General features: G+C 32.2%; 2 protein-coding genes and 1 long non-coding RNA gene across 10 annotated transcripts; 2 read left to right on the forward strand and 1 right to left on the reverse strand.

The window, feature by feature from the left end:
- The first annotated feature begins 12,583 nt into the window (after positions 1-12,583).
- On the forward strand, positions 12,584-14,000 carry LOC139901108 (uncharacterized). Its single transcript, XM_071883846.1, has 4 exons — positions 12,584-12,746; positions 12,876-13,200; positions 13,361-13,515; positions 13,594-14,000. The coding sequence occupies exons 1-4, from the start codon at positions 12,584-12,586 to the stop codon at positions 13,998-14,000; spliced, it is 1,050 nt and encodes a 349-aa protein (XP_071739947.1).
- Positions 14,001-16,087: 2,087 nt separating this feature from the next.
- On the forward strand, positions 16,088-20,405 carry LOC139902802 (uncharacterized). 8 transcript variants are annotated; one of them, XR_011777709.1, is made up of 9 exons: positions 16,088-16,321; positions 16,473-17,211; positions 17,498-17,794; positions 18,461-18,526; positions 18,604-19,161; positions 19,324-19,410; positions 19,497-19,561; positions 19,718-19,819; positions 19,972-20,405. It is a non-coding gene; the product is annotated as an uncharacterized lncRNA (long non-coding RNA). The 8 variants fall into 8 exon arrangements; XR_011777708.1 differs by lacking the exon at positions 19,718-19,819 and having other exon boundaries at positions 16,473-16,959; positions 17,088-17,231; XR_011777705.1 differs by lacking the exon at positions 19,718-19,819 and having other exon boundaries at positions 16,473-16,599; positions 16,872-17,211.
- A 480-nt stretch (positions 20,406-20,885) lies between these two features.
- On the reverse strand, positions 20,886-22,059 carry LOC139902803 (calmodulin-7-like). The gene is made up of 2 exons (XM_071885434.1): positions 21,905-22,059; positions 20,886-21,376 (listed from the first exon to the last, which is right to left on the reverse strand). Exons 1-2 carry the CDS (start codon positions 21,978-21,980, stop codon positions 21,003-21,005), a joined length of 450 nt encoding a protein of 149 aa, XP_071741535.1. The 5' UTR covers positions 21,981-22,059; the 3' UTR covers positions 20,886-21,002.
- Between the last annotated feature and the right edge of the window lie 2,159 nt (positions 22,060-24,218).

Below are 24,218 nucleotides of genomic sequence, written 5' to 3' on the forward strand. Positions count from 1 at the left end.
CAAGCAACTTGAGGCTTCTTCAACTTGAGGACATAGTGTATCACAACATTCCTTTGCACTTTCACATGAAAGCATTTTAACCCTTTCTTCACTTGGAAGAACTCTATGAAGTAGTGATATAGCATCAAATTGCTTTAGCACTTTGTTTACTACTTCATCATTTTGGAATGTTGAGTGCACTATGTTTGAAGATTCTTGAGGAACACGGTTTCCTACCTTGATGATCCTCCATATGTCATAATCTTTTAATTTGACATATATCTCGAATCTTACACATAGACATCCTCTTTATCAAAGATTGGTGCTTCTCTTGCCAATCTTTCAAGGTATGCCATTGTTTAAGTTGATTCCAAGAACGTTTGACTTGGGTTTTTGCATAAGTATTAATCTCCAATGGAATTAATCAACTCCAATGGTTCCCTTTAAGGAAGATGATAGCTAAGCTAGAATATGCTTCTAGTTACAAAGTACAAGATTCACCCTTTCTAGTGATGACAATCCTAAGACAATTCTAAGATTTAATACAACACTATGTAAACTCACAAAGATAGTAATTTGATAGTAAGTTTACAACCCCTTCTATAATCTATGAGATTATAGAACTTCTCTTGCTAATCACAAACATATGTATATGAGTTATGTTCTTGTGATTCTCTGATGATTTTGAGTTGAAGCATGCAAGAGGTCCAAGTTTTCAAAGTTCTCTAAGTCTTGCTATTTATATGGAGAGATAAAAAAATATAGTCGTTTCTGCGGCTGGGACCATGGTCGACCGTGGGTTGATCGCACGCGGTCTAGTCCAAAACTTCTATCCGTTGTATAGCTGTTGAATCAGTTTTGAACTTTAATCTTTGGACTATTTACTTCATTTAATACCTACAAAAGATACCCAAACATCCTATACAAGTACTATATGCATTAAGTGTTCATTTACCTTGGATGTATTGCTTTAATAGTGACTTGTCATGCATAAAGTGGAAAGTCTAACATTCTTGGATACAAGTCATGATAATCATTTGAGGCAATCTCAGTTGTGTCATAACTTTTTGTTTGTAATTAACACATTTGCTAAATTCCTATTGGTTGGTCAACATGTCATTGATGACAACAACCCACTTAATCACACAACACAATAGAATTCAATTTTAAACTTGTTTGTGAATTAATTAAGTGTGTTCATGATGTCTTAACAAGTGAAACAAGTAATATCAATTAAGCATGTTATAAGGCATCAAGTTAATCAAGTCTAAACCATTCTTAAACTTGATTTTAGACTAAAGCAAATCCTATGTGTGTTAATGATTCTTCACCCTTTTAAGATCACTAGATTATGACACATTAAGCATTATCCAAGTAGCATAAGCATATATTAAAGTAGTCCAAATACAAGTTGATGGATTTCCAACTTGTAACACATAGCAAGACAAGGTTCATACATATAAATATTAAGTAACTACTTAGCAAATTAGCATTTAGCACATAGTCAAATAATACTCATGTATAAATAGCAAGTAGTCAAGTAATATTCATGTAATGACTAGCAAGAGATCACTAATTAATCTAGGATTAAACATATAGTGATAACATAGCATGGACCCAAGGCTATGTAAATTTTACTTGCAAAGTAGCATTTGCAAGATTAATGTATAAGTTCACATTAATGACCAACACATGTACAAGGAAGGAGCAACTCTTAGTTAGGAATTGATGACCATCCTAAGGCTGTATTCTCGAGTTTTTTATTAAGCGAAAAGGAGAGGGGAGGGATGGATAAAACACTAATCAATGATTCTTGAGTTTTTTTAAGAAAAGAAAGGAGAAGAGAGGAATGGGTTTGGAAGGAGAATAAAAAGCCTTTTTTCCTAAATTGCTATCATCCCATTTTTGAGATGATTACAAGAGAAAACAAAATTTACCAATATACGAAAGTTGCAGTTAGGTAATATAACCATCCAAAAAATTTATGAAATACTATACGTATTAATTAAGCCTATGGAGTTTAACTAGTACCCGTAATATGTACCTGTATATATAAAGAAATTATATGATAACTAATAATAATATTGCATTATATATAATATAATATAATATAATATAATATAATATAATATAATATAATATAATATAATATAATATAATATAATATAATATAATATAATATTTAATATTTAATATATATTAATAAATTAAAAATAATATAGTTATAATTATAAAAATTAACAATAATACTAATAATTATTAATAAGTAATTGGTTTCTTTTCTTTTCTGCTACTTCCCTTCCAACTCGAGAATACACCTAACATATATTATATTACATTCTTTTCCATCATTATTCTCTCCTTCACATTCCATCCCACTCCTTTCCGCTTAAAAAAAACTCGAGAACACAACGTAAGTAAGTCTAAATACATTTTAAGATTACTTGTTTTCTTGTAACACTTATGTGTTATCCCTTAATCAAGGCTTTATCGTCATTAATGTGTCATTAGGTGTCATAAATTATAGATGCCCCAAAGTGGTCAAACTAAATTTGATCAAAAGTTCAAACATAACCTTCTGCGGTCGACCCACAATAGGGGTGTTCATCGGTTCGGTTTTTGGTTTTTCAGTTTATTCGGTTCGGTTTTTCCGTTTTGAAACTTATAAAATGAAAACCAAAAACCAAACCGAAACCAGATTTATCAAAACCATAACCAAATCCGAACAGAAAACCGAATTTGATTTCGGTTTGGTTTCGGTTAAAACCAAAAATCATTGAAAATAAAATTCCTAACCAGCATAAACTTGCATATTAATTAGGAATAACGGTTGTTGAATTAATTTAAGTATACAGACTATATACCATCTTTATTGTTTAATAAAAATGTAATAATACATCAAATATAATATAGATATATAAATATTTTAATTATAAAATATGTTTTAATATGTTATTAATTTGAATTCGGTTTTCGGTTAACCAAATTTAAAATTTTCAAACCAAAAACCGAATTACGAATTCGGTTTCGGTTTCGATCGACCCGAAAACCGTTTAAATTTTTTTTTTTGATTTTTTTTGTTTGGATTCAATTTGATATTCGGTTTATTCGGTTTGAAACCAAATGGTGCACACTCCTAACCCACGGTTAACTATGGAGTCGATGATGCACTCCTGGTTTCATAAACCAGATTGCAGGGTTCCACGGTCTGACCTACGGTCAACCGTGTAGCCTAAATTTCAATCTAAACTTTGTTTGGTCTTTTTTTTTTTTTTTTTTTTTTGGACTAAGTGTGGATTAGTAAACTTGTGTTTTTATGTCAAGATGTCTATCATCACTTCTAGTTATGTGCACGTGTCATCATCAAATCACCGGACCCGAACTCATTCACGAAACAACCGAGAAGATCGTTCAAATCCGAGATAGGCTCAGGACGGCCCGTAGTCGTTAAAAGAACTATACTGACATTAGACGTAAGGATCTCGAGTTCCAAGTGGGTGATCATGTAATGTTAAAAGTCATACCTTAGAAAGGTGTAATCCATTTTGGAAAACGTGGGAAACTAAATCTGAGGTACATTGGTCCTTTTGAAATCTTGGAGCGTATTGGACCCGTTTCTTACCGTTTAGATCTTCCGACCCAATTGAGCTCCGTTCATCCTACCTTCCATGTATCAAACTTGAAGAAGTGTCTCACCGACCCCGAACTCATCATCCCTCTCGAGGAGCTTACTATCGATGACAAACTTCATTTCGTAGAAGAACCAGTTGAAATTGTGGGCCACTCCGTCAAGACGCTAAAACAAAGCTCCGATTGTCAAAGTTCGTTGGAATGCCAAAAGGGAACCCGAGTTTACTTGGGAAAGACAAGATCAAATGTAAAGAAAGTATCCTCACTTATTCGTAGAGTTGGCAACCCAAGATCCCGAGGAAGAAACAACGACCACTACATCTACTTAAATTTTGTGACGAAATTTCTTTTAAGGAGTAGGTAATGTAACAACCCGTCTTTTCTGTTTACTTTCTGTTTAACTATTTTAAAGTCCGTTATTAAATTATAACATCACTCGTTAAAATGCGTTTTAAAATATTTCGTTTAGGTAATTCACGCACCCGCTTTTAAACTTGAGGGACCAATGTTATCAAGTGGGCAAAGATATGACTAGGTCAAATGGACAAACCTCCTCCTCCTCCACTCATTCATCACCTCCCTTCTTTTTGATACTTCCACCTTTTTACTCTCAAACTCTCAAACAAAGATTCATCATCCATTTTTGATCTAGCGAGCGTTCTGCAAAACAAATTACATATTTGGAATCCTTGCATCTTCCTCTTCAATTCCATACCAACTTCATCTCTTTTGGGTAACTTTCTAAAAACTCTAGATTTCATGTTCTTAGTGTTTTTAACTTATAAAAGTGTTAATTAGTGTCTATGAGTCAAGTCTAACATGAATATATGATTTATTTGCTTGTTCTTGTTATTTTGGTGTAACTAGCTTAAACTTGAAAAATGACTTGTTTGATCTCGAGATTTAGTTGTTTAAATGTTGTTAGCTGTTAAAAGTTCATGTATTAAATGTGTTACTAGCATCACTAGCTCCATTTTGATGTGTAGGTTGACTAAGAAAACTTCACTAACATGATTATTGATTTTTGTGATTTTGGTTAGGGTTTGATAGACTTAAATATGAACATTTGATGCATTGAATTCTATGAAAGGTTGTTGGTAAGTATTTAGTTGTATTGAATGCGTAATTACCAACGAAACGGCGTATTATGTTGTGTGTTAAGTTCCCGAATTATCAAGTTGCATTTATGAACTTGAATGTGATAAATGATGGACATTTAATGTAGATTTGGTTGTTGTAAATGATGTTATTACTTGATGACATGTGCTTAGCTTCATTACTTGTTAAAATACCTTTCCAACGATGTATGGTATGCATTTTGAATGTTTTCGGATCATAAAATGTGTTTGGGTGAAGTTTGGTTCATGCACTTGTGAATTTTCTGCAACTTCAGCAGCCCAGGTGTTTGGACGCCGTCCAGACATTTTGGACGTCGTCTAAATGAACTACGAAATTCTACTTTGCTTGGTCGTTTACCGTTTAATTCTAACTATGATACGCACCTCCGATTAACATGTAACTTGTTCTAACATGCTCATATATGATTATATAACTCAGAAAAAAATTTCGAGATTCGACCCGAACGTGTTGACTTTTTCGTTGACTTTGACTTGACCAAAGTTGACTTTTATTCAAACTTAACCGATACTTTGTTAAATCATTATAACCTCTCTCTTATACTTGTATCTTGCATGAAACTTGACAACGTGATTCACATGCGATATAATCGAGTCGTAACGAGCCATAGGACTAATTGAACAACTTTGACCGACCGTGTTACCGATATTGATACAACCTATTTGTTTAGGTCGAGACTAGCATTTGTTCTTACACGCGTTTACATGTGAAGTACATTTATATTCATGCACTCAAGGTGAGATCATAGTCCCACTTATACTCTTTTATACTTATACTTGGGATGAGAAAAACATAAACGTTTCGTTTTACAAAGTGAACACAAGTACGAAAACAAATGTTCTACATGCGAGTTAGAACAAAAATCCTCAAGTCCAATTATCATTAGTTACACTTGTAGGGTGTAAGCGAGAACTTATGTTGTGTGGCCATACGGGTTTGACGAACCCTCGTTCAGATGAATGAAACGTATTTTTGGGATATAGTGTAGTTTCTAACACTATGATGCTGAGGTACTATTCAGTTAATCCTTGGTAATTGGGTGCTCGTGATACAAACAACAACTTTTGGAATGTAAATGATTTGGATAATCACTTTATACTAAATCTTGTGGTTCAATACAATATACTTACTAAACCTATGATTTCACCAACGTTTTCGTTGACAGATTTTCTATGTTTTTCTCAGGTCCTTGAATGCTAAGTGATACATGCTTCCGCACACTATTTTGATACTTTCTTGGATGTCGAGTATACATGCATACATGGAGCGTCTTATGGCTTATTTTAAATTGTGTCGCATAGGTTTCATTTGTACTTTAAAACGTTATAACATATTTAGTTGTTGAACTACTTTGTAAACTCTGAAACATCTTTACATTTGAAATGAATGCGACAACGTCGTTTTAAAGACTTATGACCACGTAACGGGACCTAAGTAGACGGCGTCGTCAATGAAGATTTTGTCGGGTCGCTACACGGCAAAACGCTCGAAGAAATAAATGATAACATATATCATGAGTAATGTTTTAATTAGAGATTTTTTAAGTGTATAGAAATTAGGGTTTAGAAATTAGAGTTCAGAAATTAGAGTTTAGAAATTAGGGTTTAGGGTTTAAAAATTAGGGTTTATATTGAATTTTTAACACGAACGATTTAGAGTTTAGGGTTTAGGGACTAAACTCAAAACACTAAACCCTAAACTCTAAATCGGGATACATATTGAAAATAAAACTTCACATATGATGGGAAAAAAATGGTGAAAAAAAAAGTATAATTAAAACATTACTCATGATGCATGTTATCATTTATTTCTTCGAGTGTTTTTCCGCTAAAATAATAACATTCATCGCATAGTATCTTTTTTAAATATTCATATTTTCATGTGATCTTAATGTTTGAAAAAAAATAAAAAAAAAAGAAAAAATAAAAATTTACTTCCCCCATTCCCCTTAAAAAGGGGTTCCTCCTTGGTTAGCCCCTATATTATATATTATATTATTTTTATAAAATTATTTTAAATGACCATAAATAATAATCCCTTCATCCTAAATCTATTGTCCCCAGATAAAAAACACATAGTTTAAGAAAAAGTACCTGACATATGTATTTTTCTGTTAACTTTCCAGTTTTACCCCTTACTTTTTTTACATATATTTTTGTCTTACATGTATAAAGTAGTGGCATAAAAGAAATTTATCACATTATTCTTTTTCATTTATGGAAGTAGATAATTAATTTGGAACATCCAAAAAAGGAATACTTGACAATAAATATGGGACGGAGGGAGTATGTAGGGCTCATAAAACTAGTATTTTATATAACAAAAAGATCACAGTAGACAGTACCCTTTAAGAATAAAATAAGGGAGTGAACACTAAAAGGATGATTTGTATTGATATATATATATATATATATATATATATATATATATATATATATATATATATATATATATATATATATCTATATATATATATATATATATATAAATTTAATTATGTAATCAATATTAATTTAATTTTGTTAATTTACATTTTAAGTGAATAAGAGTCATTGATCTTTAACTTAGAGATGAATTAATATAAATAAACATTATTCTTTAACATATCTATATATCTATTCTATATATACTTATAAAAGACTATTTGAATGATGTCATAAAAGCTATTACCCTTTACAAAAAAAAAAATCAGAAGCATCTTAGTGACATCATTAATCTAAATTAATTAAATAATCAAAATTAATATTAAATTATTATACCGATTATATGTAATGTATTTCTAGTACTACGACTTTAAAAAACACCAAAACCCTTCATCGCCCCCATTCCCTTGCATTTTCATCCCTTCAAAACTCCCTAATCCCTTCATCGCATGTTTCCTTCATCTGATATCCCTGCAATTTTACTTCAATCCTTAAAAAAAAAACACAACATAATTCTTGATGATAATATCCCAAAAAGCATATGCTGGTCTTTGTAGGGGTTTGTTCATACACTCACAATTTTACCTAACTTCTTAACAGGTTAGTTTTTCTAGTTTTTTCATGATTGTATTACATAAATTGTTATTTATGTCATAGTAGATTGGTGATACATGTGGTGATACATAAATTGTATTACATAAATTGTTATTTATGCTAATATTGTGAATAAGGATGCTAAGAGCATTGATAGGAAACTGAGTTTTGTGCCTACTGTTGTTGATAAAGAGGGTAATGAAGTTGTTATATTTGATGAGGATTTTGTGGCTGAGAGTAGTGTAAAATGGGAGAATACTGCTTGTGGATATTTTGTTGGATATGATATGCCTTATGGTGCTTTACAATACAATTTAAGGAGAATGTGGGGAAGATTTAGACTAAGAGATATTATAATGGACGATAATCAGATGTGCTATTTTAAGTTTAATAGCACAGATGGCTTAACTCAAGTGGTTGAACAAAGTCCCTGGATGGTGAATGGTAAACCTTTGTTAGTGTATAAATGGAGTCCAGAGATATGCATCGAGAAAACTAATCCTCATAAGGTTCCCCTCTGGGTTAAGCTGACAAATGTTACTTTGAAAGCATGGAATGTGAAAGGGATAAGTGCCATAGCTAGCAGATTAGGGAAGCCTATGGTGATGGATAATGTGACTGCTAATATGTGTCACAAAGGTGTTGGAAGGGCAGGGTATGCTAGAGTGATGGTGGAACTTGAGGCTGAAAAAGGGTTTGTGGATACAGTTGAAATACAATATAAAGATAAACAGAATAATGTAAAAGGTAGTAAGAAAGGTAATGTGGAATACCCTTGGAAGCCTAAAGTGTGCAGTTATTGTTCAGTTTTTGGTCACAGTCATAATGAATGTAAGATGAGGCCTATAACTGAAGAAGAATTAGCGGCAAAAAAGACTGGGAATATTAGCAAAAAGGACAATGAAGGGTATGAGCAAGTGAGGAATAAGAAATTTGTTCAAAAGATAAATAGACATAAAAATGCTATAAGAACTTAATACAGACAGAAGGCCTAAATGCTGCAAACCCTAATAAGACTTGGGAGTTGAATAAAGAAATGGCTAATGCATTCAAACAAGGTGCAAATAAATATGCAGTTCTATCAGATGAAGTGGATGATGATGAAATTGATAATCCTTTGATTGATAACAGAATGATTGTAGATAGATATGTTAAAAAGAATATTCAACCCTCTGCAGAAGTTACCAAAAAATGGACATATGATATGATTCATTATTTTAAACTCCAGTGGGAAGCTAAATGTAGGCAAAGGGATAATGTATGTGAGGAAGATGATTGAATGTGGATCACAGGAAGGAGATGTAACTGCTAATGAGGTAAAGGGGCTGGACCCTTGAAATGTCCCGTTCTTATTCATTAAAAACGTTCCATATTAATTGATTTCGTTGCGAGGTTTTAACCTCTATATGAGACGTTTTTCAAAGACTGCATTCATTTTAAAACAAACCATAACCTTTATTTCATCAATAAAGTTTTAAAAAGCTTTACGTAGATTATCAAATAATGATAATCTAAAATATCATGTTTACACGCGACCATTACATAATGGTTTACAATACAAATATGTTACAACGAAATAAGTTTCTTGAATGCATTTTTTACACAATATCATACAAGCATGGACTCCAAATCTCGTCCTTATTTAAGTATGCGACAGCGGAAGCTCTTAATAATCACCTGAGAATAAACATGCTTAAAACGTCAACAAAAATGTTGGTGAGTTATAGGTTTAACCTATATATTATCAAATCATAATAATAGACCACAAGATTTCATATTTCAATACACATCCCATACATAGAGATAAAAATCATTCATATGGTGAACACCTGATAACCGACATTAACAAGATGCATATATAAGAATATCCCCATCATTCCGGGACACCCTTCGGATATGATATAAATTTCGAAGTACTAAAGCATCCGGTACTTTGGATGGGGTTTGTTAGGCCCAATAGATCTATCTTTAGGATTCGCGTCAATTAGGGTGTCTGTTCCCTAATTCTTAGATTACCAGACTTAATAAAAAGGGGCATATTCGATTTCGATAATTCAACCATAGAATGTAGTTTCACGTACTTGTGTCTATTTTGTAAATCATTTATAAAACCTGCATGTATTCTCATCCCAAAAATATTAGATTTTAAAAGTGGGACTATAACTCACTTTCACAGATTTTTACTTCGTCGGGAAGTAAGACTTGGCCACTGGTTGATTCACGAACCTATAACAATATATACATATATATCAAAGTATGTTCAAAATATATTTACAATACTTTTAATACATTTTGATGTTTTAAGTTTATTAAGTCAGCTGTCCTCGTTAGTAACCTACAACTAGTTGTCCACAGTTAGATGTACAGAAATAAATCGATAAATATTATCTTGAATCAATCCACGACCCAGTGTATACGTATCTCAGTATTGATCACAAATCAAACTATATATATATTTTGGAATCAACCTCAACCATGTATAGCTAACTCCAACATTCACATATAGAGTGTCTATGGTTGTTCCGCAATATATATATATAGATGGGTCGACATGATAGGTCGAAATATTGTATACGTGTCTATGGTATCTCAAGATTACATAATATACAATATAAATTGATTAGGTTATGGTTGGAATAGATTTATTACTAACTTTCACGTAGGTAAAATGAGTAGTTTTTATCAATCTTGTTTTACTCGCCATTTCTTCGATTCTAATCCGTTTTGAGTGATTCCAGTGGCCACGGTTTCGTATTGAACTTAACTTTATGAATCTAAATAGAAAAAGTATAAGTTTATAGTCTAAAATACAAGTTACAAGTCATTTTTGAAAGAGGTAGTCATTTCCGTCGAAAGAACGACATCTTGATGACCATTTTGAAAAACATACTTTCACTTTGAGTTTAACCATGATTTTTGGATATAGTTTCATGTTCATAAGAAAAATCATTTTTCCAGAAGTATAGCTTTTAAATCAAAGTTCTTCTTAGCTTTTAATTATCCCAACCAAAACAGCCCCTAGTTTTACTACGACGGCGTATATCCAGTTTTATGGTGTTTATCGTGTTTCCGGGTTTTAAATCATTTAGTTAGCATATCATATAGATATAGAACATGTGTTTAGTTGATTTTAAAAGTCTAGTTAGAAGGATTAACTTTATTTGCGAACAAGTTTAGAATTAACTAAACTATGTTCTAGTGATTACAAGTTTATAACGTTGAATAAGACAGCTTTTTATGTATGAATCGAATGATGTTATGAACATCATTACTACCTCAAGTTCCTTGGATACACCTACTGGAAATGAGAAAAATGGATCTAGCTTCAAAGGATCCTTGGATGGCTTGAAAGTTCTTGAAGCAGAATCATGACACGAAAACAATTTCAAGTAAGATTTCCACTCGAAATAAGATTGTTATAGTTATAGAAATTGAATTAAAGTTTGAATATGATTATTACCTTGTATTAGAAAGATAACCTACTGTAAGTAACAAAGGTTTCTTGATCTTGGATGATTACTTGGAATGGATTCAGAAAACTTGGAAGTAAACTTGCAATCTTGGAAGTATTCTTGATTTTATGAAACTAGAACTTTTGAAATTTATGAAGAACACTTAGAACTTGAAGATAGAACTTGAGAGAGATCAATTAGATGAAGAAAATTGAAGAATGAAAGTGTTTGTAGGTGTTTTTGGTCGTTGGTGTATGGATTAGATATAAAGGATATGTAATTTTGTTTTCATGTAAATAAGTCATGAATGATTACTCATATTTTTGTAATTTTATGAGATATTTCATGCTAGTTGCCAAATGATGGTTTCCACATGTGTTAGGTGGCTCACATGGGCTGCTAAGAGCTGATCATTGGAGTGTATATACCAATAGTACATACATCTAAAAGCTGTGTATTGTACGAGTACGAATACGGGTGCATACGAGTAGATTTGTTGATGAAACTGAACGAGGATGTAATTGTAAGAATTTTTGTTAAGTAGAAGTATTTTGATAAGTTTCTTGAAGTCTTTCAAAAGTGTATGAATACATATTAAAACACTACATGTATATACATTTTAACTGAGTCGTTAAGTCATCGTTAGTCGTTACATATAAATGTTGTTTTGAAACCTTTAGGTTAACGATCTTGTTAAATGTTGTTAACCCAATGTTTATAATATCAAATGAGATTTTAAATTATTATATTATCATGATATTATGATGTACGAATATCTCTTAATATGATCTATATACATTAAATGTCATTACAACGATAATCGTTACATATATGTCTCGTTTCAAAATCATTAAGTTAGTAGTCTTATTTTTACATATGTAGTTCATTGTTAATACACTTAATGATATATTTACTTATCATTTAACATAATTAACCAAGTGTATCAATATCTTAATATGATTCATATGTACCTAGTAAGACGTTATAACGATAATCGTTATATATATCGTTTTCGAGTTTCTTAATTTAATAGTCTCATTTTTATGTATATAACTCATTGTTAAAATACCTAATGAGATACATACTTATAATAAAATCATGTTAACTATATATATAACCATATATATGTCATCGTATAGTTTTTACAAGTTTTAACGTTCGTGAATCACCGGTCAACTTGGGTGGTCATTTGTCTATATGAAACCTATTCCAATTAATCAAGTCTTAATAAGTTTGATTGCTTAACATGTTGGAAACACTTAATCATGTAAATATCAATTTCATTTAATATATATAAACATGGAAAAGTTCGGGTCACTACAACCCTAATATCTTAATATGAGTAGTTGTGTTTTATAGTATTTCCCCATGGAGTTCAAATTTGTAACTTGGAACATAAGAGGTATGAATATAGAGGATAAGCAAAAAGAATTTAGTTTGTTTATTAAGAATGAAAGGCTTCAGATGTGTGCTGCACTTGAAACACATCTCAAAAGCAACTCAATTGTTAATGTATGTAATAAGGTGTATGGTATATAGGAGTGGATATCAAATGTTTTGCATAGTCCTAATAGCTGTAGGATTGTTTTGGGATGGGATCCTACTAAAATTAAAGTAATGGTCTTACACATGAACAAGTAGATGATTTTTTGTCAAATAGAATCATGTGATCTGGTAACAAAGTTTTTCCTCAGTATTGTTTATGCAAGCAATTCTGGCAAAGAGAGGAGATTACTATGGAATGATTTAGTATTGCAGAAGGGTATTACATATCAACAGCCATGGGTGTTATTGGGGGACTTTAATGTCACTTTAAAGCCTGATGAGCATATTACTGGTGGATCTAATGTAACTGAAGATATGCAGGAGTTTATCAATTGCATTAATAGCATTGAAGTGAAAGACATATGCAGCACTGGTTTTCATTTTACATGGACCAGATCACTTAAAAATCCCAACTGCAATACTCGTAAGAAGCTTGACAGGTAACTAATAAATGATGGATTCATGTCCCAATATGCTTCTGCATATGGCCTGTTCTTGCCCTATCTTGTATCTGATCACAATCCTACAATTGTGGGCATTCCTGAAGGGTACAAACGTTTAAAGAAGGCATTTAGATTTATGAATTACTGTGTTGATAAGGAGGGGCTCTTACCTATTGTTAAACTGGTGGACTAGAAATGTGGAAGGATGTAGCATGTATAAACTGGTGAAAAAACTCAAACTTCTTAAAAAAGATCTCAATAATCTGAATTGGAGCCATGGCAACTTATTTACAAAAGTAAAGGAGCTAAGAAGTAAGCTTCAGATGGCACAACAAGAAATTGATAAGGATCCTTTTAATAAGTAGGCTAAATGCAATGTTGTGCAATTAGCTCAAGAGTATGATGTAGCTAAAAAAGATGAGATAAAGCTGCTTCAACAACAAGCTAGAATCAAGTGGTTGACTGAAGGTGACAAAAACACAAGTTTCTTTCATGGGATTCTCAAAAGCAGAAGGCAAAAAAGTAAGGTGGATAGTATATGTGATGAAGTGGGTACCAGGCATTTTGGAGATCAAGCGGCTGTTCAGTTTGTTAAGCACTTTCAGCAGTTTTTGGGAGTCAATTCAGATGTTAGACCTTTGGAAGAAATGGGTGATATTTTTTCTACTAAACTGTCTGTCAATGAGGCTATGGCTATGGTGAAAGAAGTTACTGATCAAGAGATAAAGGAGGCCATATTTGACATTGATAGTAATAAAGTTGCAGGGCCAGATGGCTATTCTTCACATTTTTTTTAAAAAAAAGCATGGAGCATTGTTGGGCCTGAGGTTTGTTTAGCTGTGAAGGAATTCTTCTGAACAAGCAAGTTACTTGGAGAGGACAATGCAACATTAATTGCTTTGGTGCCTAAGATTGATACTCCTGATAAAGTATTTGATTTTTGCCCAATTTCATGCTGCAATGTAATCTTTAAATGCATTAGTAAGATTATTACAAATAGGATTAAGGAGGGGCTTATGAAGGTCGTGAGTATTAATCAAAGTGTCTTTATTCCTGAAAGGCATATACAAGATAACATCCTAGTGACTCAAGAATTGCTTAAAGGCTACAATAGAGCTAGTGGGCCAAGAAGATGTGCATTAAAGATTGACATTCAAAAAGCATATGACACAGTAAGTTGGGTGTTTCTTGAAAAAGTGTTATACTGCTTTGGTTTCCATCCAGTCATGATCAAATGGATCATGACATGTGTTACAACGGCAAGCTTTTCCATTTGTGTTAATGGGGAAGCTCATGGATACTTTAAGGGTGGAAGAGGGTTGAGACAAGTAGACCCTGTCTCTCCCTATTTGTTTACTTTAGTTATGAAAATCCTCACTTTGATTATGGCTCAGAAAATTAAGGAAAGCAGTGAGTTCAAATACCATTTTGGATGTAAAAAGCTTAAGATCACCCATGTGTGTTTTGCTGATGATTTGATGGTGTTATGTCATGGTGATCTAGCATCTATTCTAGTTATTAAAATAGCTTTGGATGACTTTAGTAGTGTTTCTGGATTATACCCTAATCTTAGCAAGAGTACTATATTTTTTGGGAATGTTGAGGAGGAGGTTAAAAGTAGTATTCTGGATATATTACCATTTAAAATTGGAAGTCTGCCTATGAGATATTTAGGGGTACCTCTATTGGCAAAAAGATTAGGTATTGGTGATTGCAAATGTCTTGTTGATAAGGTTAAAGCTAAAGTGCATAATTGGAGAAACAAGAAACTTTCATATGCTGGTAGACTCCAATTGATAGCCTCTGTTCTAGCTTCCATGCAAATTTACTGGGCATTAGTTTACATGTTGCCTAGTACTGTGATCAGTGATATTGAAAAAGTGTTAAAAGGCTTCTGATGGAGTCAGGGCTGCAGTTCAAAAGGTAAAGCTAGAGTTGCATGAAAGTCCATATGTATGCCTAAAGATCAAGGTGGTTTAGGGATTAAGCCTTTGAAAACATGGAAGATTGTTGCTCATGAGGATTCATTATGGGCTAAATGGGTTAATGTTGTGAACCTTAAGGGTAGAAGTATTTGGGATATGCAAATGGAAAACTCTGATGGTTGGGGTTGGAGGCAATTACTAGCTCTAAGAGATAAAATAAAGCCACATGTTGCTCATATTATTGGTAATGGAAATAACACATCTGTCTGGTTTGATAATTGGAGTTCTATTGGTTATCTGGACCAATTGATTACTAGAAGAGACAGGTTTCAGGCCAGGATGGGTGATAATTTGAAAGTGGCTCATGTTGTCCTTGATAATCAATGAAAGTGGCCTGATGAATGAAGGCTCAAATATCCAGCTCTTTTAGTATGAATGTTCATGTGTTAACAAACCATGATGATGCAGTGGTCTGGGTTAGTAATGATGGAAGAAGAAGCAAATACAATACAAGTCAAGTCTGGAATGATTTGAGTGAAAATAAGCCAAAAGTTAAATGGCATCATGTAATTTGGTTCCCACATGCTACTCCTAAACATGCTTTTATAAGTTGGTTAGCTATGCAAAACAGGCTGGTAACACAGGATAAGCTGCAGAAATGGTACCCTGCCTTGAGATTAAAATGTGCTCTTTGTAATCAAGAGGTGGATTCTCATGAACACTTATTTTTTAGATGTGTTTTTGCTGCTGAAGTATTGAGCCTGTTGAAAAGGAAGCTGTTGTTTAAGGGATTGCCAAATTATCTGTACAGAATTATGTCCTTTCTGCATATCCTTATTCTAAGAACATTTGGAATGTGATTAATAGAATTGTTGTTGCTGCTATAATATCTATCTATCTATCTATCTATCTATCTATCTATCTATTATCTATTACATCTTATAAATCGTTAAGAAAAATCCAACGTGGCATTCCCAAATTGCATCTTAACCCTTAGTGCTGATGTGGATTATTGTTAATTAATCACAATTAACACTAATTAAGCATGAAAATTTACAAGCTGACATCTCAAATCCATAACCAAAACTAACACAGAAAAAAACAACGATTATCATCTCCTGCGCCCCAACCACAATCCATCTAATCCATCTGCTACAAACCCTAATTTATCAATTGATGTCGATTGCATCCAGGTAACATCATCTCCTTTACGGTTTGAATGGCTACTTTCTCAACCGTCGTGTAATTGAGATCCAATCCAAGAATATCGGCCTGATTAGGGCTTAAAAGAGCATAAAGTAAGTTTCCTCTCACAACTGTCAATTCTTTATTAATCTCGCTCAGGTATGTTGTTTACTCATTAATTTATGGGAATGGATCGACAATCACGAGTCTCGCTCAATAAACCGTCAATTCTTCATTAATCTCGCTCAGGTATGTTGTTTACTAACAAAGGTGGATTAAGTCTCAGGTATGTTGTTTACTACGAGTAACAAAGGTTGATTACGTTTATGTATTTGATCGTATATTTGAATTGTTCAATTTAATTTGTTCATATTTTTCATCGAATTGCAATCTAAATTATTTGATCCTTTATATGTCTTTTTCATTCCATCACGTCTTTGAAGCTTTTTATTAAATTGTGTTTGTTAATTTGGGAATGGTGAATTTATTATTTTATTGTTGTGTTCTCTTTTTGGATATTGATTTTTGCTCATTTTAACTTTAGCGTATAAATTGCAGAATGAAAATGTTATCTTCATGATGTGTTGTCGAGCTGCAAATGTTAACCGAAGATAATTCACATTCAGACATTTTCAGCAAACCTCAAGTGAATGCGTTCTTTTTTTTATCTTTGAAATTCCGCATTTATCATATGAATTGATATTCACAGTTTTCTATTTATTTGACACGAAAAGGGGTTGTTTATTGAAGTATATGTAAATTTATTTTTGCAAGGCTGCTCAGGTGTAAAGTTGGTCAATCATGGTGTAAAAATACACATTTCTAACAGAGGCTGAAGAAGGGATATTTGAATGCTTAAACTTGTCAAAAAAAAAAAGATATGATTCCAGATCTTGATGTATGTTTTTCGGGAATTTGGTAATTTAGCTTTCAATGATTAAGTTTGTATTTAATCCATTTTACCTTATGTTACTTTCAAACTGGTCAAATGAGTAATTTATTTGATCGATGTTCTTCATGCTCATTTTAATCAAGCTGTCGACGAATATTGAAATTATTTATGGTGTTCTTCATGCTCATTTTAATCAAGCTGGCATGAGTGTTTTTTAAGGTTTATTAGTCACGATATAAAGTAAAAATAATTTTGTTGTCATTTTTATGTAGTTTTTTGAATTGTGATGCAGGACAAGCTTTTAGGTAGAACTAGCGTTACAGTTGTTTCATATACTAAGTTCGTAGGTCATTGGCTACTTGAACTACGTCCAATTTTTTAATGATTTGAAGGATTAAAGACTATCATTTATAGTTTTCATGAATTTCTTCATCATTTGGAGTGATCATCTTCAATTGAAATAACACAATAATTTGTTGCAAGTTTGACCGGTATATGGGCGTTGGGGTGTTGCCTTTTGAATTTTAATTTCATAGCAAGTATCTATCAAATAGAAAGGAGAATACTCATTGATATATACTTGGTAAAGGTATTTCATTGCTCCTTACTCATTGATATTTTTAGCTTATGATTGAGTTGTTCTAATCTTGAATTTGATTTGGTCCGGGTGTATTAAGCTTCATCTATATATATTTGGTCTAGACCCAAAATGTGTTATTATCTCTGCATATTTTTAGATCATTAGGGTGTATTTTCACGTCAGAATACTAACGGGTCAAAAGGTGTCAACTTGGTCAAATTCGTCTCAGATTTGAACCGATTGTAAATATATATTTTGTGAGTAGGCCCAAAATATATTATTAAGTATCTGTGTTTTCGGGTCGAAATATGTAACGGGTCAAAAGGTGTCAACCTTGTCAGATTCGGCCTGATTGTAAAGATATTTTGTGAGCGTGCCCGAAATATGTTTTTAAGTAATCTGAAAGTTTTCAGGTCAATTGGTTAAGTGGAACTTGGGTTTGGTCAAAATGGGTCATGTGACTTTTTGGTCGAAAAGTGAGAACTGAAATCAGATGGGTGCGCGCACACATTTAAATGATTTGGTATGTTTGAATCCTGTTTGCTATAGTATATGATATATGATTTGGTATGCTTGAATTTTTGGGTCATTTTGTTTTTTCTCTGAATGTCTTGTGGATGGATATATGATCTTCTACTATCTGTCGTATTAACGTTCTCTGTCTTGATTTTACAGTATTGATAAAGGAGTCGAGTTGGATTGCCACCGGGTTGAATTTGATGGTGTTCGTTACCGTATCAGGTTAGTTATTTAATTATTAGATATATAGACTACAATTGATAATTATTTTTGATGAAGTTTGAATTATATATGTTCAGTTAAAAAAAATTTCCAAACGTGGACATTATTCCAATATATTGTAGCGAAATGCGGAAACAATCCGAAGGTTTATATGAGGTAAACTATATAATAAACATCACCTACAATTATATGCAGTACCTGATGCTATATGTCTAATCGTAAGGAATATATAATTTATTTTTATTATAATAGTTGCAAAGTTCCGTACGTGTTGAGAACGATTCTATGTTGAGAACGATTCTAGGACATCTTTGACTCTTTTTAGAAATATAATTTTGAAAAGGTATATATCAAAGTCGGGTTATGAACTTAAAAAAAATCGATGCCTGAGGGTCGGGATATAACTCAACTAATTTTACTTCAGTCCTTTTTTGTAATTACTTTTAATCCATTTTGTAAGGATATAAGTCAACTAATAAGGATATCAAAGTCGGTATATATCAACTAATTTTACTTCAGTTTTATTTGTACTTACTCTTAGTCCATTTGGTAAGGATATAAGTCAACTGAGTTATGTACTTTGTTTTTGCAGAGTTGGACGGATTGTATGATAGCAAGATGGGCAGGTAGTGCGGGTTAGTGAATGTGTTTGAAACGGACCTTTTTGTGATTTGACCCGTTTGTGATAGAAAACCACCTGCGTTGATCTATCCATAAGTATATGGGTTGAAATTGCTACCTCTAAATTATATTGTTTGTTTTCAGCCTCTTGAAATGTGTTGGTTCTCATCTTGCAGTAAAACTAGCAACACAAAGAGGGCATGGGTCGGTAGTTTGGGTACGATTAATCTGTTTGGGGTGATTGTCCTTGGGGCCTTGCTCAAGTACGTTTATTTATTTTTTTTATTTTTTTTATTCTGGATTATTGTTTTTCTTCAATTTTCTAATACGTTTGTGTGACTGTTTGTAGGGATATAAAGATCATCGAACCAGATGGATTCATTTCATTGTGATTAAAATTTCCCTCTTCTTCAGGTAAAAAAGAACAATTCCAGCCCATTTATGTGAACCGATAAATCTGGGTTATGTTTTGTAATGATGTTTAAAAATGTTTAATAAAGTTAATTAACACATTGTGAACTTGCACTGTTGTATGCTACCTCCTTTTTTGTTGTCCCTTTGGTCCGATAGTTTTTAGCTCAAAAAACAAATGCTTAAATAGAAAAAAGAATTCGAACTAGAGAGCTGCGTGCACAAGCGCTTAATTTCCCCGATAACTTCCTTAGAGAAAAGGTAATAATACATCAATGGTTATACAATATATTTACTTTTTATGAAATAAATTTTCCATAATCATTTCATTTTCTTAATACCAGAAATATTATTGCTTTTGCTGTTCTGATTATCATCAAGTTTGACTTTTTAATTATACATGATTTCTACAGATTCTTAGTGCTCGAGAAATGTCTCAGAGGACTGTGATCGGCCAAGATGAGATTGTTTACAGTACCGAAAAAGATGTATCGGAACAATAGTATGATACACGAGAGTGTGATAGACGATTTAAAGATATCAAGAAGTCTAATTGATGGAATCAAAACTAATACAGGTGTAAAGAGGTATAGTGTAAAGGAACTAACTATAGGGTGTTTAGAACACGTATGGTATGGTTTACGATCCTAGGGTTACAACACACGGGCTCTTAAAGAATTATCATCTCCTATTTATTTTCGTGAATCTATGTGTTATGTCTAAAACAAAGTTTAAGTTATCCAGCTCTTGGTGATGTGTTTTGTGTAAAAAAAAATTACTTAACGAATTCACCACAAAAGTGCTTGTGACACTGTCCGTATAATATCGTAATTGATATATCATTTTAAGATTTAAGATTGTTTGCAGAAGAGTCCCCGTGCAATGCACGGGCTCTTAAATCTAGTATTATATATGGCAAGAACGAAATTGGAGAATTTTCAAAGGGAAGAAGACATCTGTGCAGGATTTAAGGGGTACAATTGAGCAGTTTGTTCAAGTCAAATTATTGACTTTTAAAGTCAAACATAGTGCTGCTGTCATAAAAGCTGGAGAGTTATGGGATTTGACTTGGGATAATATGCAGTTTCAAAGGAATGGTGGGTAGTTGGTTGGTCTAAATCTAGCGCGTCATGAAAGATTAGACGGCTTCGTTTAGATTAGTTGTATTTTCATTTTGTGTATGTAATTGGTTGTGTTGATTTGAATTTTGTTTGTCTGTGTATGGGGCAGGTTATTTAGCCTGGGCCTTTGTTTGTATGTTTTGGTTATTTAATAAAGCTTTTCCTCTTTGCAGGAAAAAATAAATAAATAAACAAGCAAAGACACATAGCAGAAATGAGAACAGAATAAACTGAAAACCACACAAGAAACGTATAAGTTATGAAATGAATCCTACCACAAGTAATAAAAACAATAACTTAACTTTTGTTTACGTTTAAGGCCCTCACTTGGCCATCATAATCTTGACAAATTCCTCATAGTTGATCTGACCATCACCATCGACATCAGCCTCACGAATCATCTCATCAACTTCCTCATCAGTCAGCTTCTCACCAAGGTTTGTCATAACATGACGAAGCTCAGCTGCTGATATAAAACCATTTTGGTCTTTGTCGAAAACCCTGAAAGCCTCCTTAAGCTCCTCCTCAGAATCAGTGTCCTTCATCTTCCTGGCCATCAGATTAAGAAACTCTGGGAAATCAATTGTTCCGTTTCCATCAGCATCAACCTCGTTGATCATGTCTTGAAGTTCAGCCTCTGTTGGATTTTGTCCAAGAGACCTCATAACTGTCCCAAGCTCCTTGGTAGTTATGCAACCTGCAACACCATAAACACAAACAAGCTTCTTACATCACCATTTTTTCGCCTCCTAAGTTCATCAACATAGATTTCAACAAACGACATCGGTAAACTAAAATTAAAGTATGATTAAACCAGTGGGATGTGGCTTCTTACATCACCACTTTTTAATTCATGTTTGCTATCTACTTAACTATCATCTAGTAACGAATTATCACATTGGCATTTCATCAAACACCATGCAGGCAACACAAACAAAATAAATAGTACAAGGAAACTGATAAAAGTCTAAATAAAACCATAAACAAAAATAAATCACTTAGGGAACAAGTATACATATTGTGACATTAACTGCGAAGATATCAAAACGATCCCCAACTCACAAAATATGGTCAACGCAATTCACTGAAGTTAAAACTTTAGTTGAACCGGAACACAGATCTTAAATTTTAAGAAATTGAAGTTACATCTAAACTAAGGAACTAAGAATCGAACAAATGGAATAATTAATATATTAATTTAAAGAGCTTATAAAGGAAAGCTAACCATCTCCATCTTTATCAAACAGGCTGAAAGCTTCTTTGAATTCAGAGATCTGATCATCGGTAAGCTGATCTGCCATTTTTTGATAAATCTCAGATTAAAACTTAAAGGAACAAAACAAAGGGATGTGCAGGGGGTTTGAAATTTGAAGAGGGTGAGTACAGGGGTTGATGAATATATAGGAGATTGATTTTTATTTGAATTTTGATTTAATTATATTTAAATTTAATTTAACGTATCCGACGCCTTTCTTACAGCTATTGGCTATTTACCAAATGATCTGATTTGCTTGCTATAAAGGTGCCCTCCATGATTAACTTAAAAAAAAAAAAAAAAAAACAACTAATACTTAATACGTTTTTAGATACAAGTATTTAAATTCACTTAGAGTCACAGGTGTCGTGACGCGTCAGTTCAGTGTTAGTTCAGTGTCTTGCTGATTACTGAACGTTGACTGGACTGACATTATAAACTGACATTGGTGAAAAAACAGAGGAATTGAAAAGATTGTCAGTTCAGTATCTTGGAAAGAGAAATATTTTATGTTTTTATTATTTAATTATTTTTTTAAAATTAATTAAATTATTTGATAAAATATAAATGATAGATAAAATAAAACTTGCACAAAATTAAAAAGTCCTAGTTTATTAAAATTAAAAATCCTAGTACATAAATAAGATAAAAATACAACAACTACGATCGTTCACACACAAATACAATTATTGAAACATAAATAACATAATTCAAACACAAATACGATTCTTCATTCTTCATCACTGGAGTTCTAATGACCCGTCCTAATCCATCTGGACGAAGTCCATATCGATTACAAACGATTCACAATAGTTGATTACATCGCTAGGTACTTGACCTCTATATGATACATTTTACAAACATTGCATTCGTTTTTAAAAGACAAACTTCATTTACATCGAAAATTGACGGCATGTGTGACAACCCGAAAATTTTTGATCAAATTTAAACTTTATCTTTATATCATTAGATAAATATTTCAAACATATATATTACGTACAAATTTACAATTCTAAATAAAAATATATATATATATATATATCTTAACTTAGTCATAAAATGTCCTAACTTAAAATAATATATTTTGACAAACAACGAGCCACTGATTTATAGAAGCAAATGACCACAACACTCAATTATATAAGGTACATTTGTCATAAAGTAATTTTTCAATAACTAAAACCAAATTTTTATAATTGTACGAGTCATTAAACGTAAAAGACTAGTTTTCTAAACGTATGAAAGTGCGCTCGAAAAACCGAAAGTGGTACATGAGTCGTGAGACCACGTCCGTGTCATTTTTGTAAAAATTATATTTTTACCATGAGCGTTATATAATATAATATTTAATTAATTCTAAATATTAAATATATTATATATTAAATAATAATATATATATTACATATACCAAATGTGTCGACATGATGAAAAATCATTGAATGGAAGCTGTAAAGTTATATCATGCGATCGCATGGTATGTGCATGGAAAAGCCATGCGATCGCATGGAAAGGTGGGAGAGTTCAGGTTCTATAAATTGATCGATCTGGTTCCAGTCTGGTGCATTCAATATCACGCATCTCTCTCTATACATATTATAATTATTATTATTATAATTATTATTATTATTATTATTATTATTAAAGATTATTATTATTAATCAAAATATTATTATTAGTAGTATTAGTAGTATTATTAGTAGTATTATACATAAAATACTACGACGAGGTCATGAGCGTGTCACTTTCAAAATGGGTTTTCAAACGGGATAGAGCTAAGGAAATTATGGGTTATAGCTATGGAGGTTATGGGTAATGTTCATGGGTATTGTTCGCAAGTCAAACCTAGTGTTTATCATCTCTGTTGCGTCTACATACTTTCCTGTAATATTGAATCACAATATTGATACGTGAGCATTCATATCTTATCTTTTATATATTAATAGTGTATCCGTGTCTAGTGCTCGAGTATATATATTTATGCATGTTTGTATGCTAAATTTCATCGTTAAACAGTTTATATTGAATCACGAATTAAATACATATATTACTGGTAAAAGTTATATGATATGCATGTTTTTGGAAAGCTGGCGAAAAATCAATAACTTTTCATTTAGAAATCGCGTAATTTCGATGAACGAATTAAAAGATATGGTCAACTGAATTATGATTGACGTTAATTGGAATTGCTTTTGAATCTGCAATTAATATTTAAACAACTTGTTTGTAAGATTGATAAATTGAATTCTTGAATATTACCAACAGAGTAAATGAATCTTTATATAAG

Source organism: Rutidosis leptorrhynchoides, chromosome 3, assembly GCF_046630445.1.
Source record: "Rutidosis leptorrhynchoides isolate AG116_Rl617_1_P2 chromosome 3, CSIRO_AGI_Rlap_v1, whole genome shotgun sequence".
In the NCBI taxonomy this organism is placed as follows: Eukaryota; Viridiplantae; Streptophyta; class Magnoliopsida; order Asterales; family Asteraceae; genus Rutidosis; species Rutidosis leptorrhynchoides.

Coding starts and splice junctions, on each gene's coding strand:
- LOC139901108 (XM_071883846.1), top strand. CDS start 12,584: ATGGAGTTCAAATTTGTAACTTGGAACATAAGAGGTATGAATATAGAG. Junction 13,201..13,360: donor ACTCGTAAGAAGCTTGACAG/GTAACTAATAAA, acceptor TGTGTTGATAAG/GAGGGGCTCTTACCTATTGT. Junction 13,516..13,593: donor AAAAGTAAAGGAGCTAAGAA/GTAAGCTTCAGA, acceptor TTGTGCAATTAG/CTCAAGAGTATGATGTAGCT.
- LOC139902803 (XM_071885434.1), bottom strand. CDS start 21,980: ATGGCAGATCAGCTTACCGATGATCAGATCTCTGAATTCAAAGAAGCT. Junction 21,377..21,904: donor GTTTGATAAAGATGGAGATG/GTTAGCTTTCCT, acceptor ATGGTGTTGCAG/GTTGCATAACTACCAAGGAG.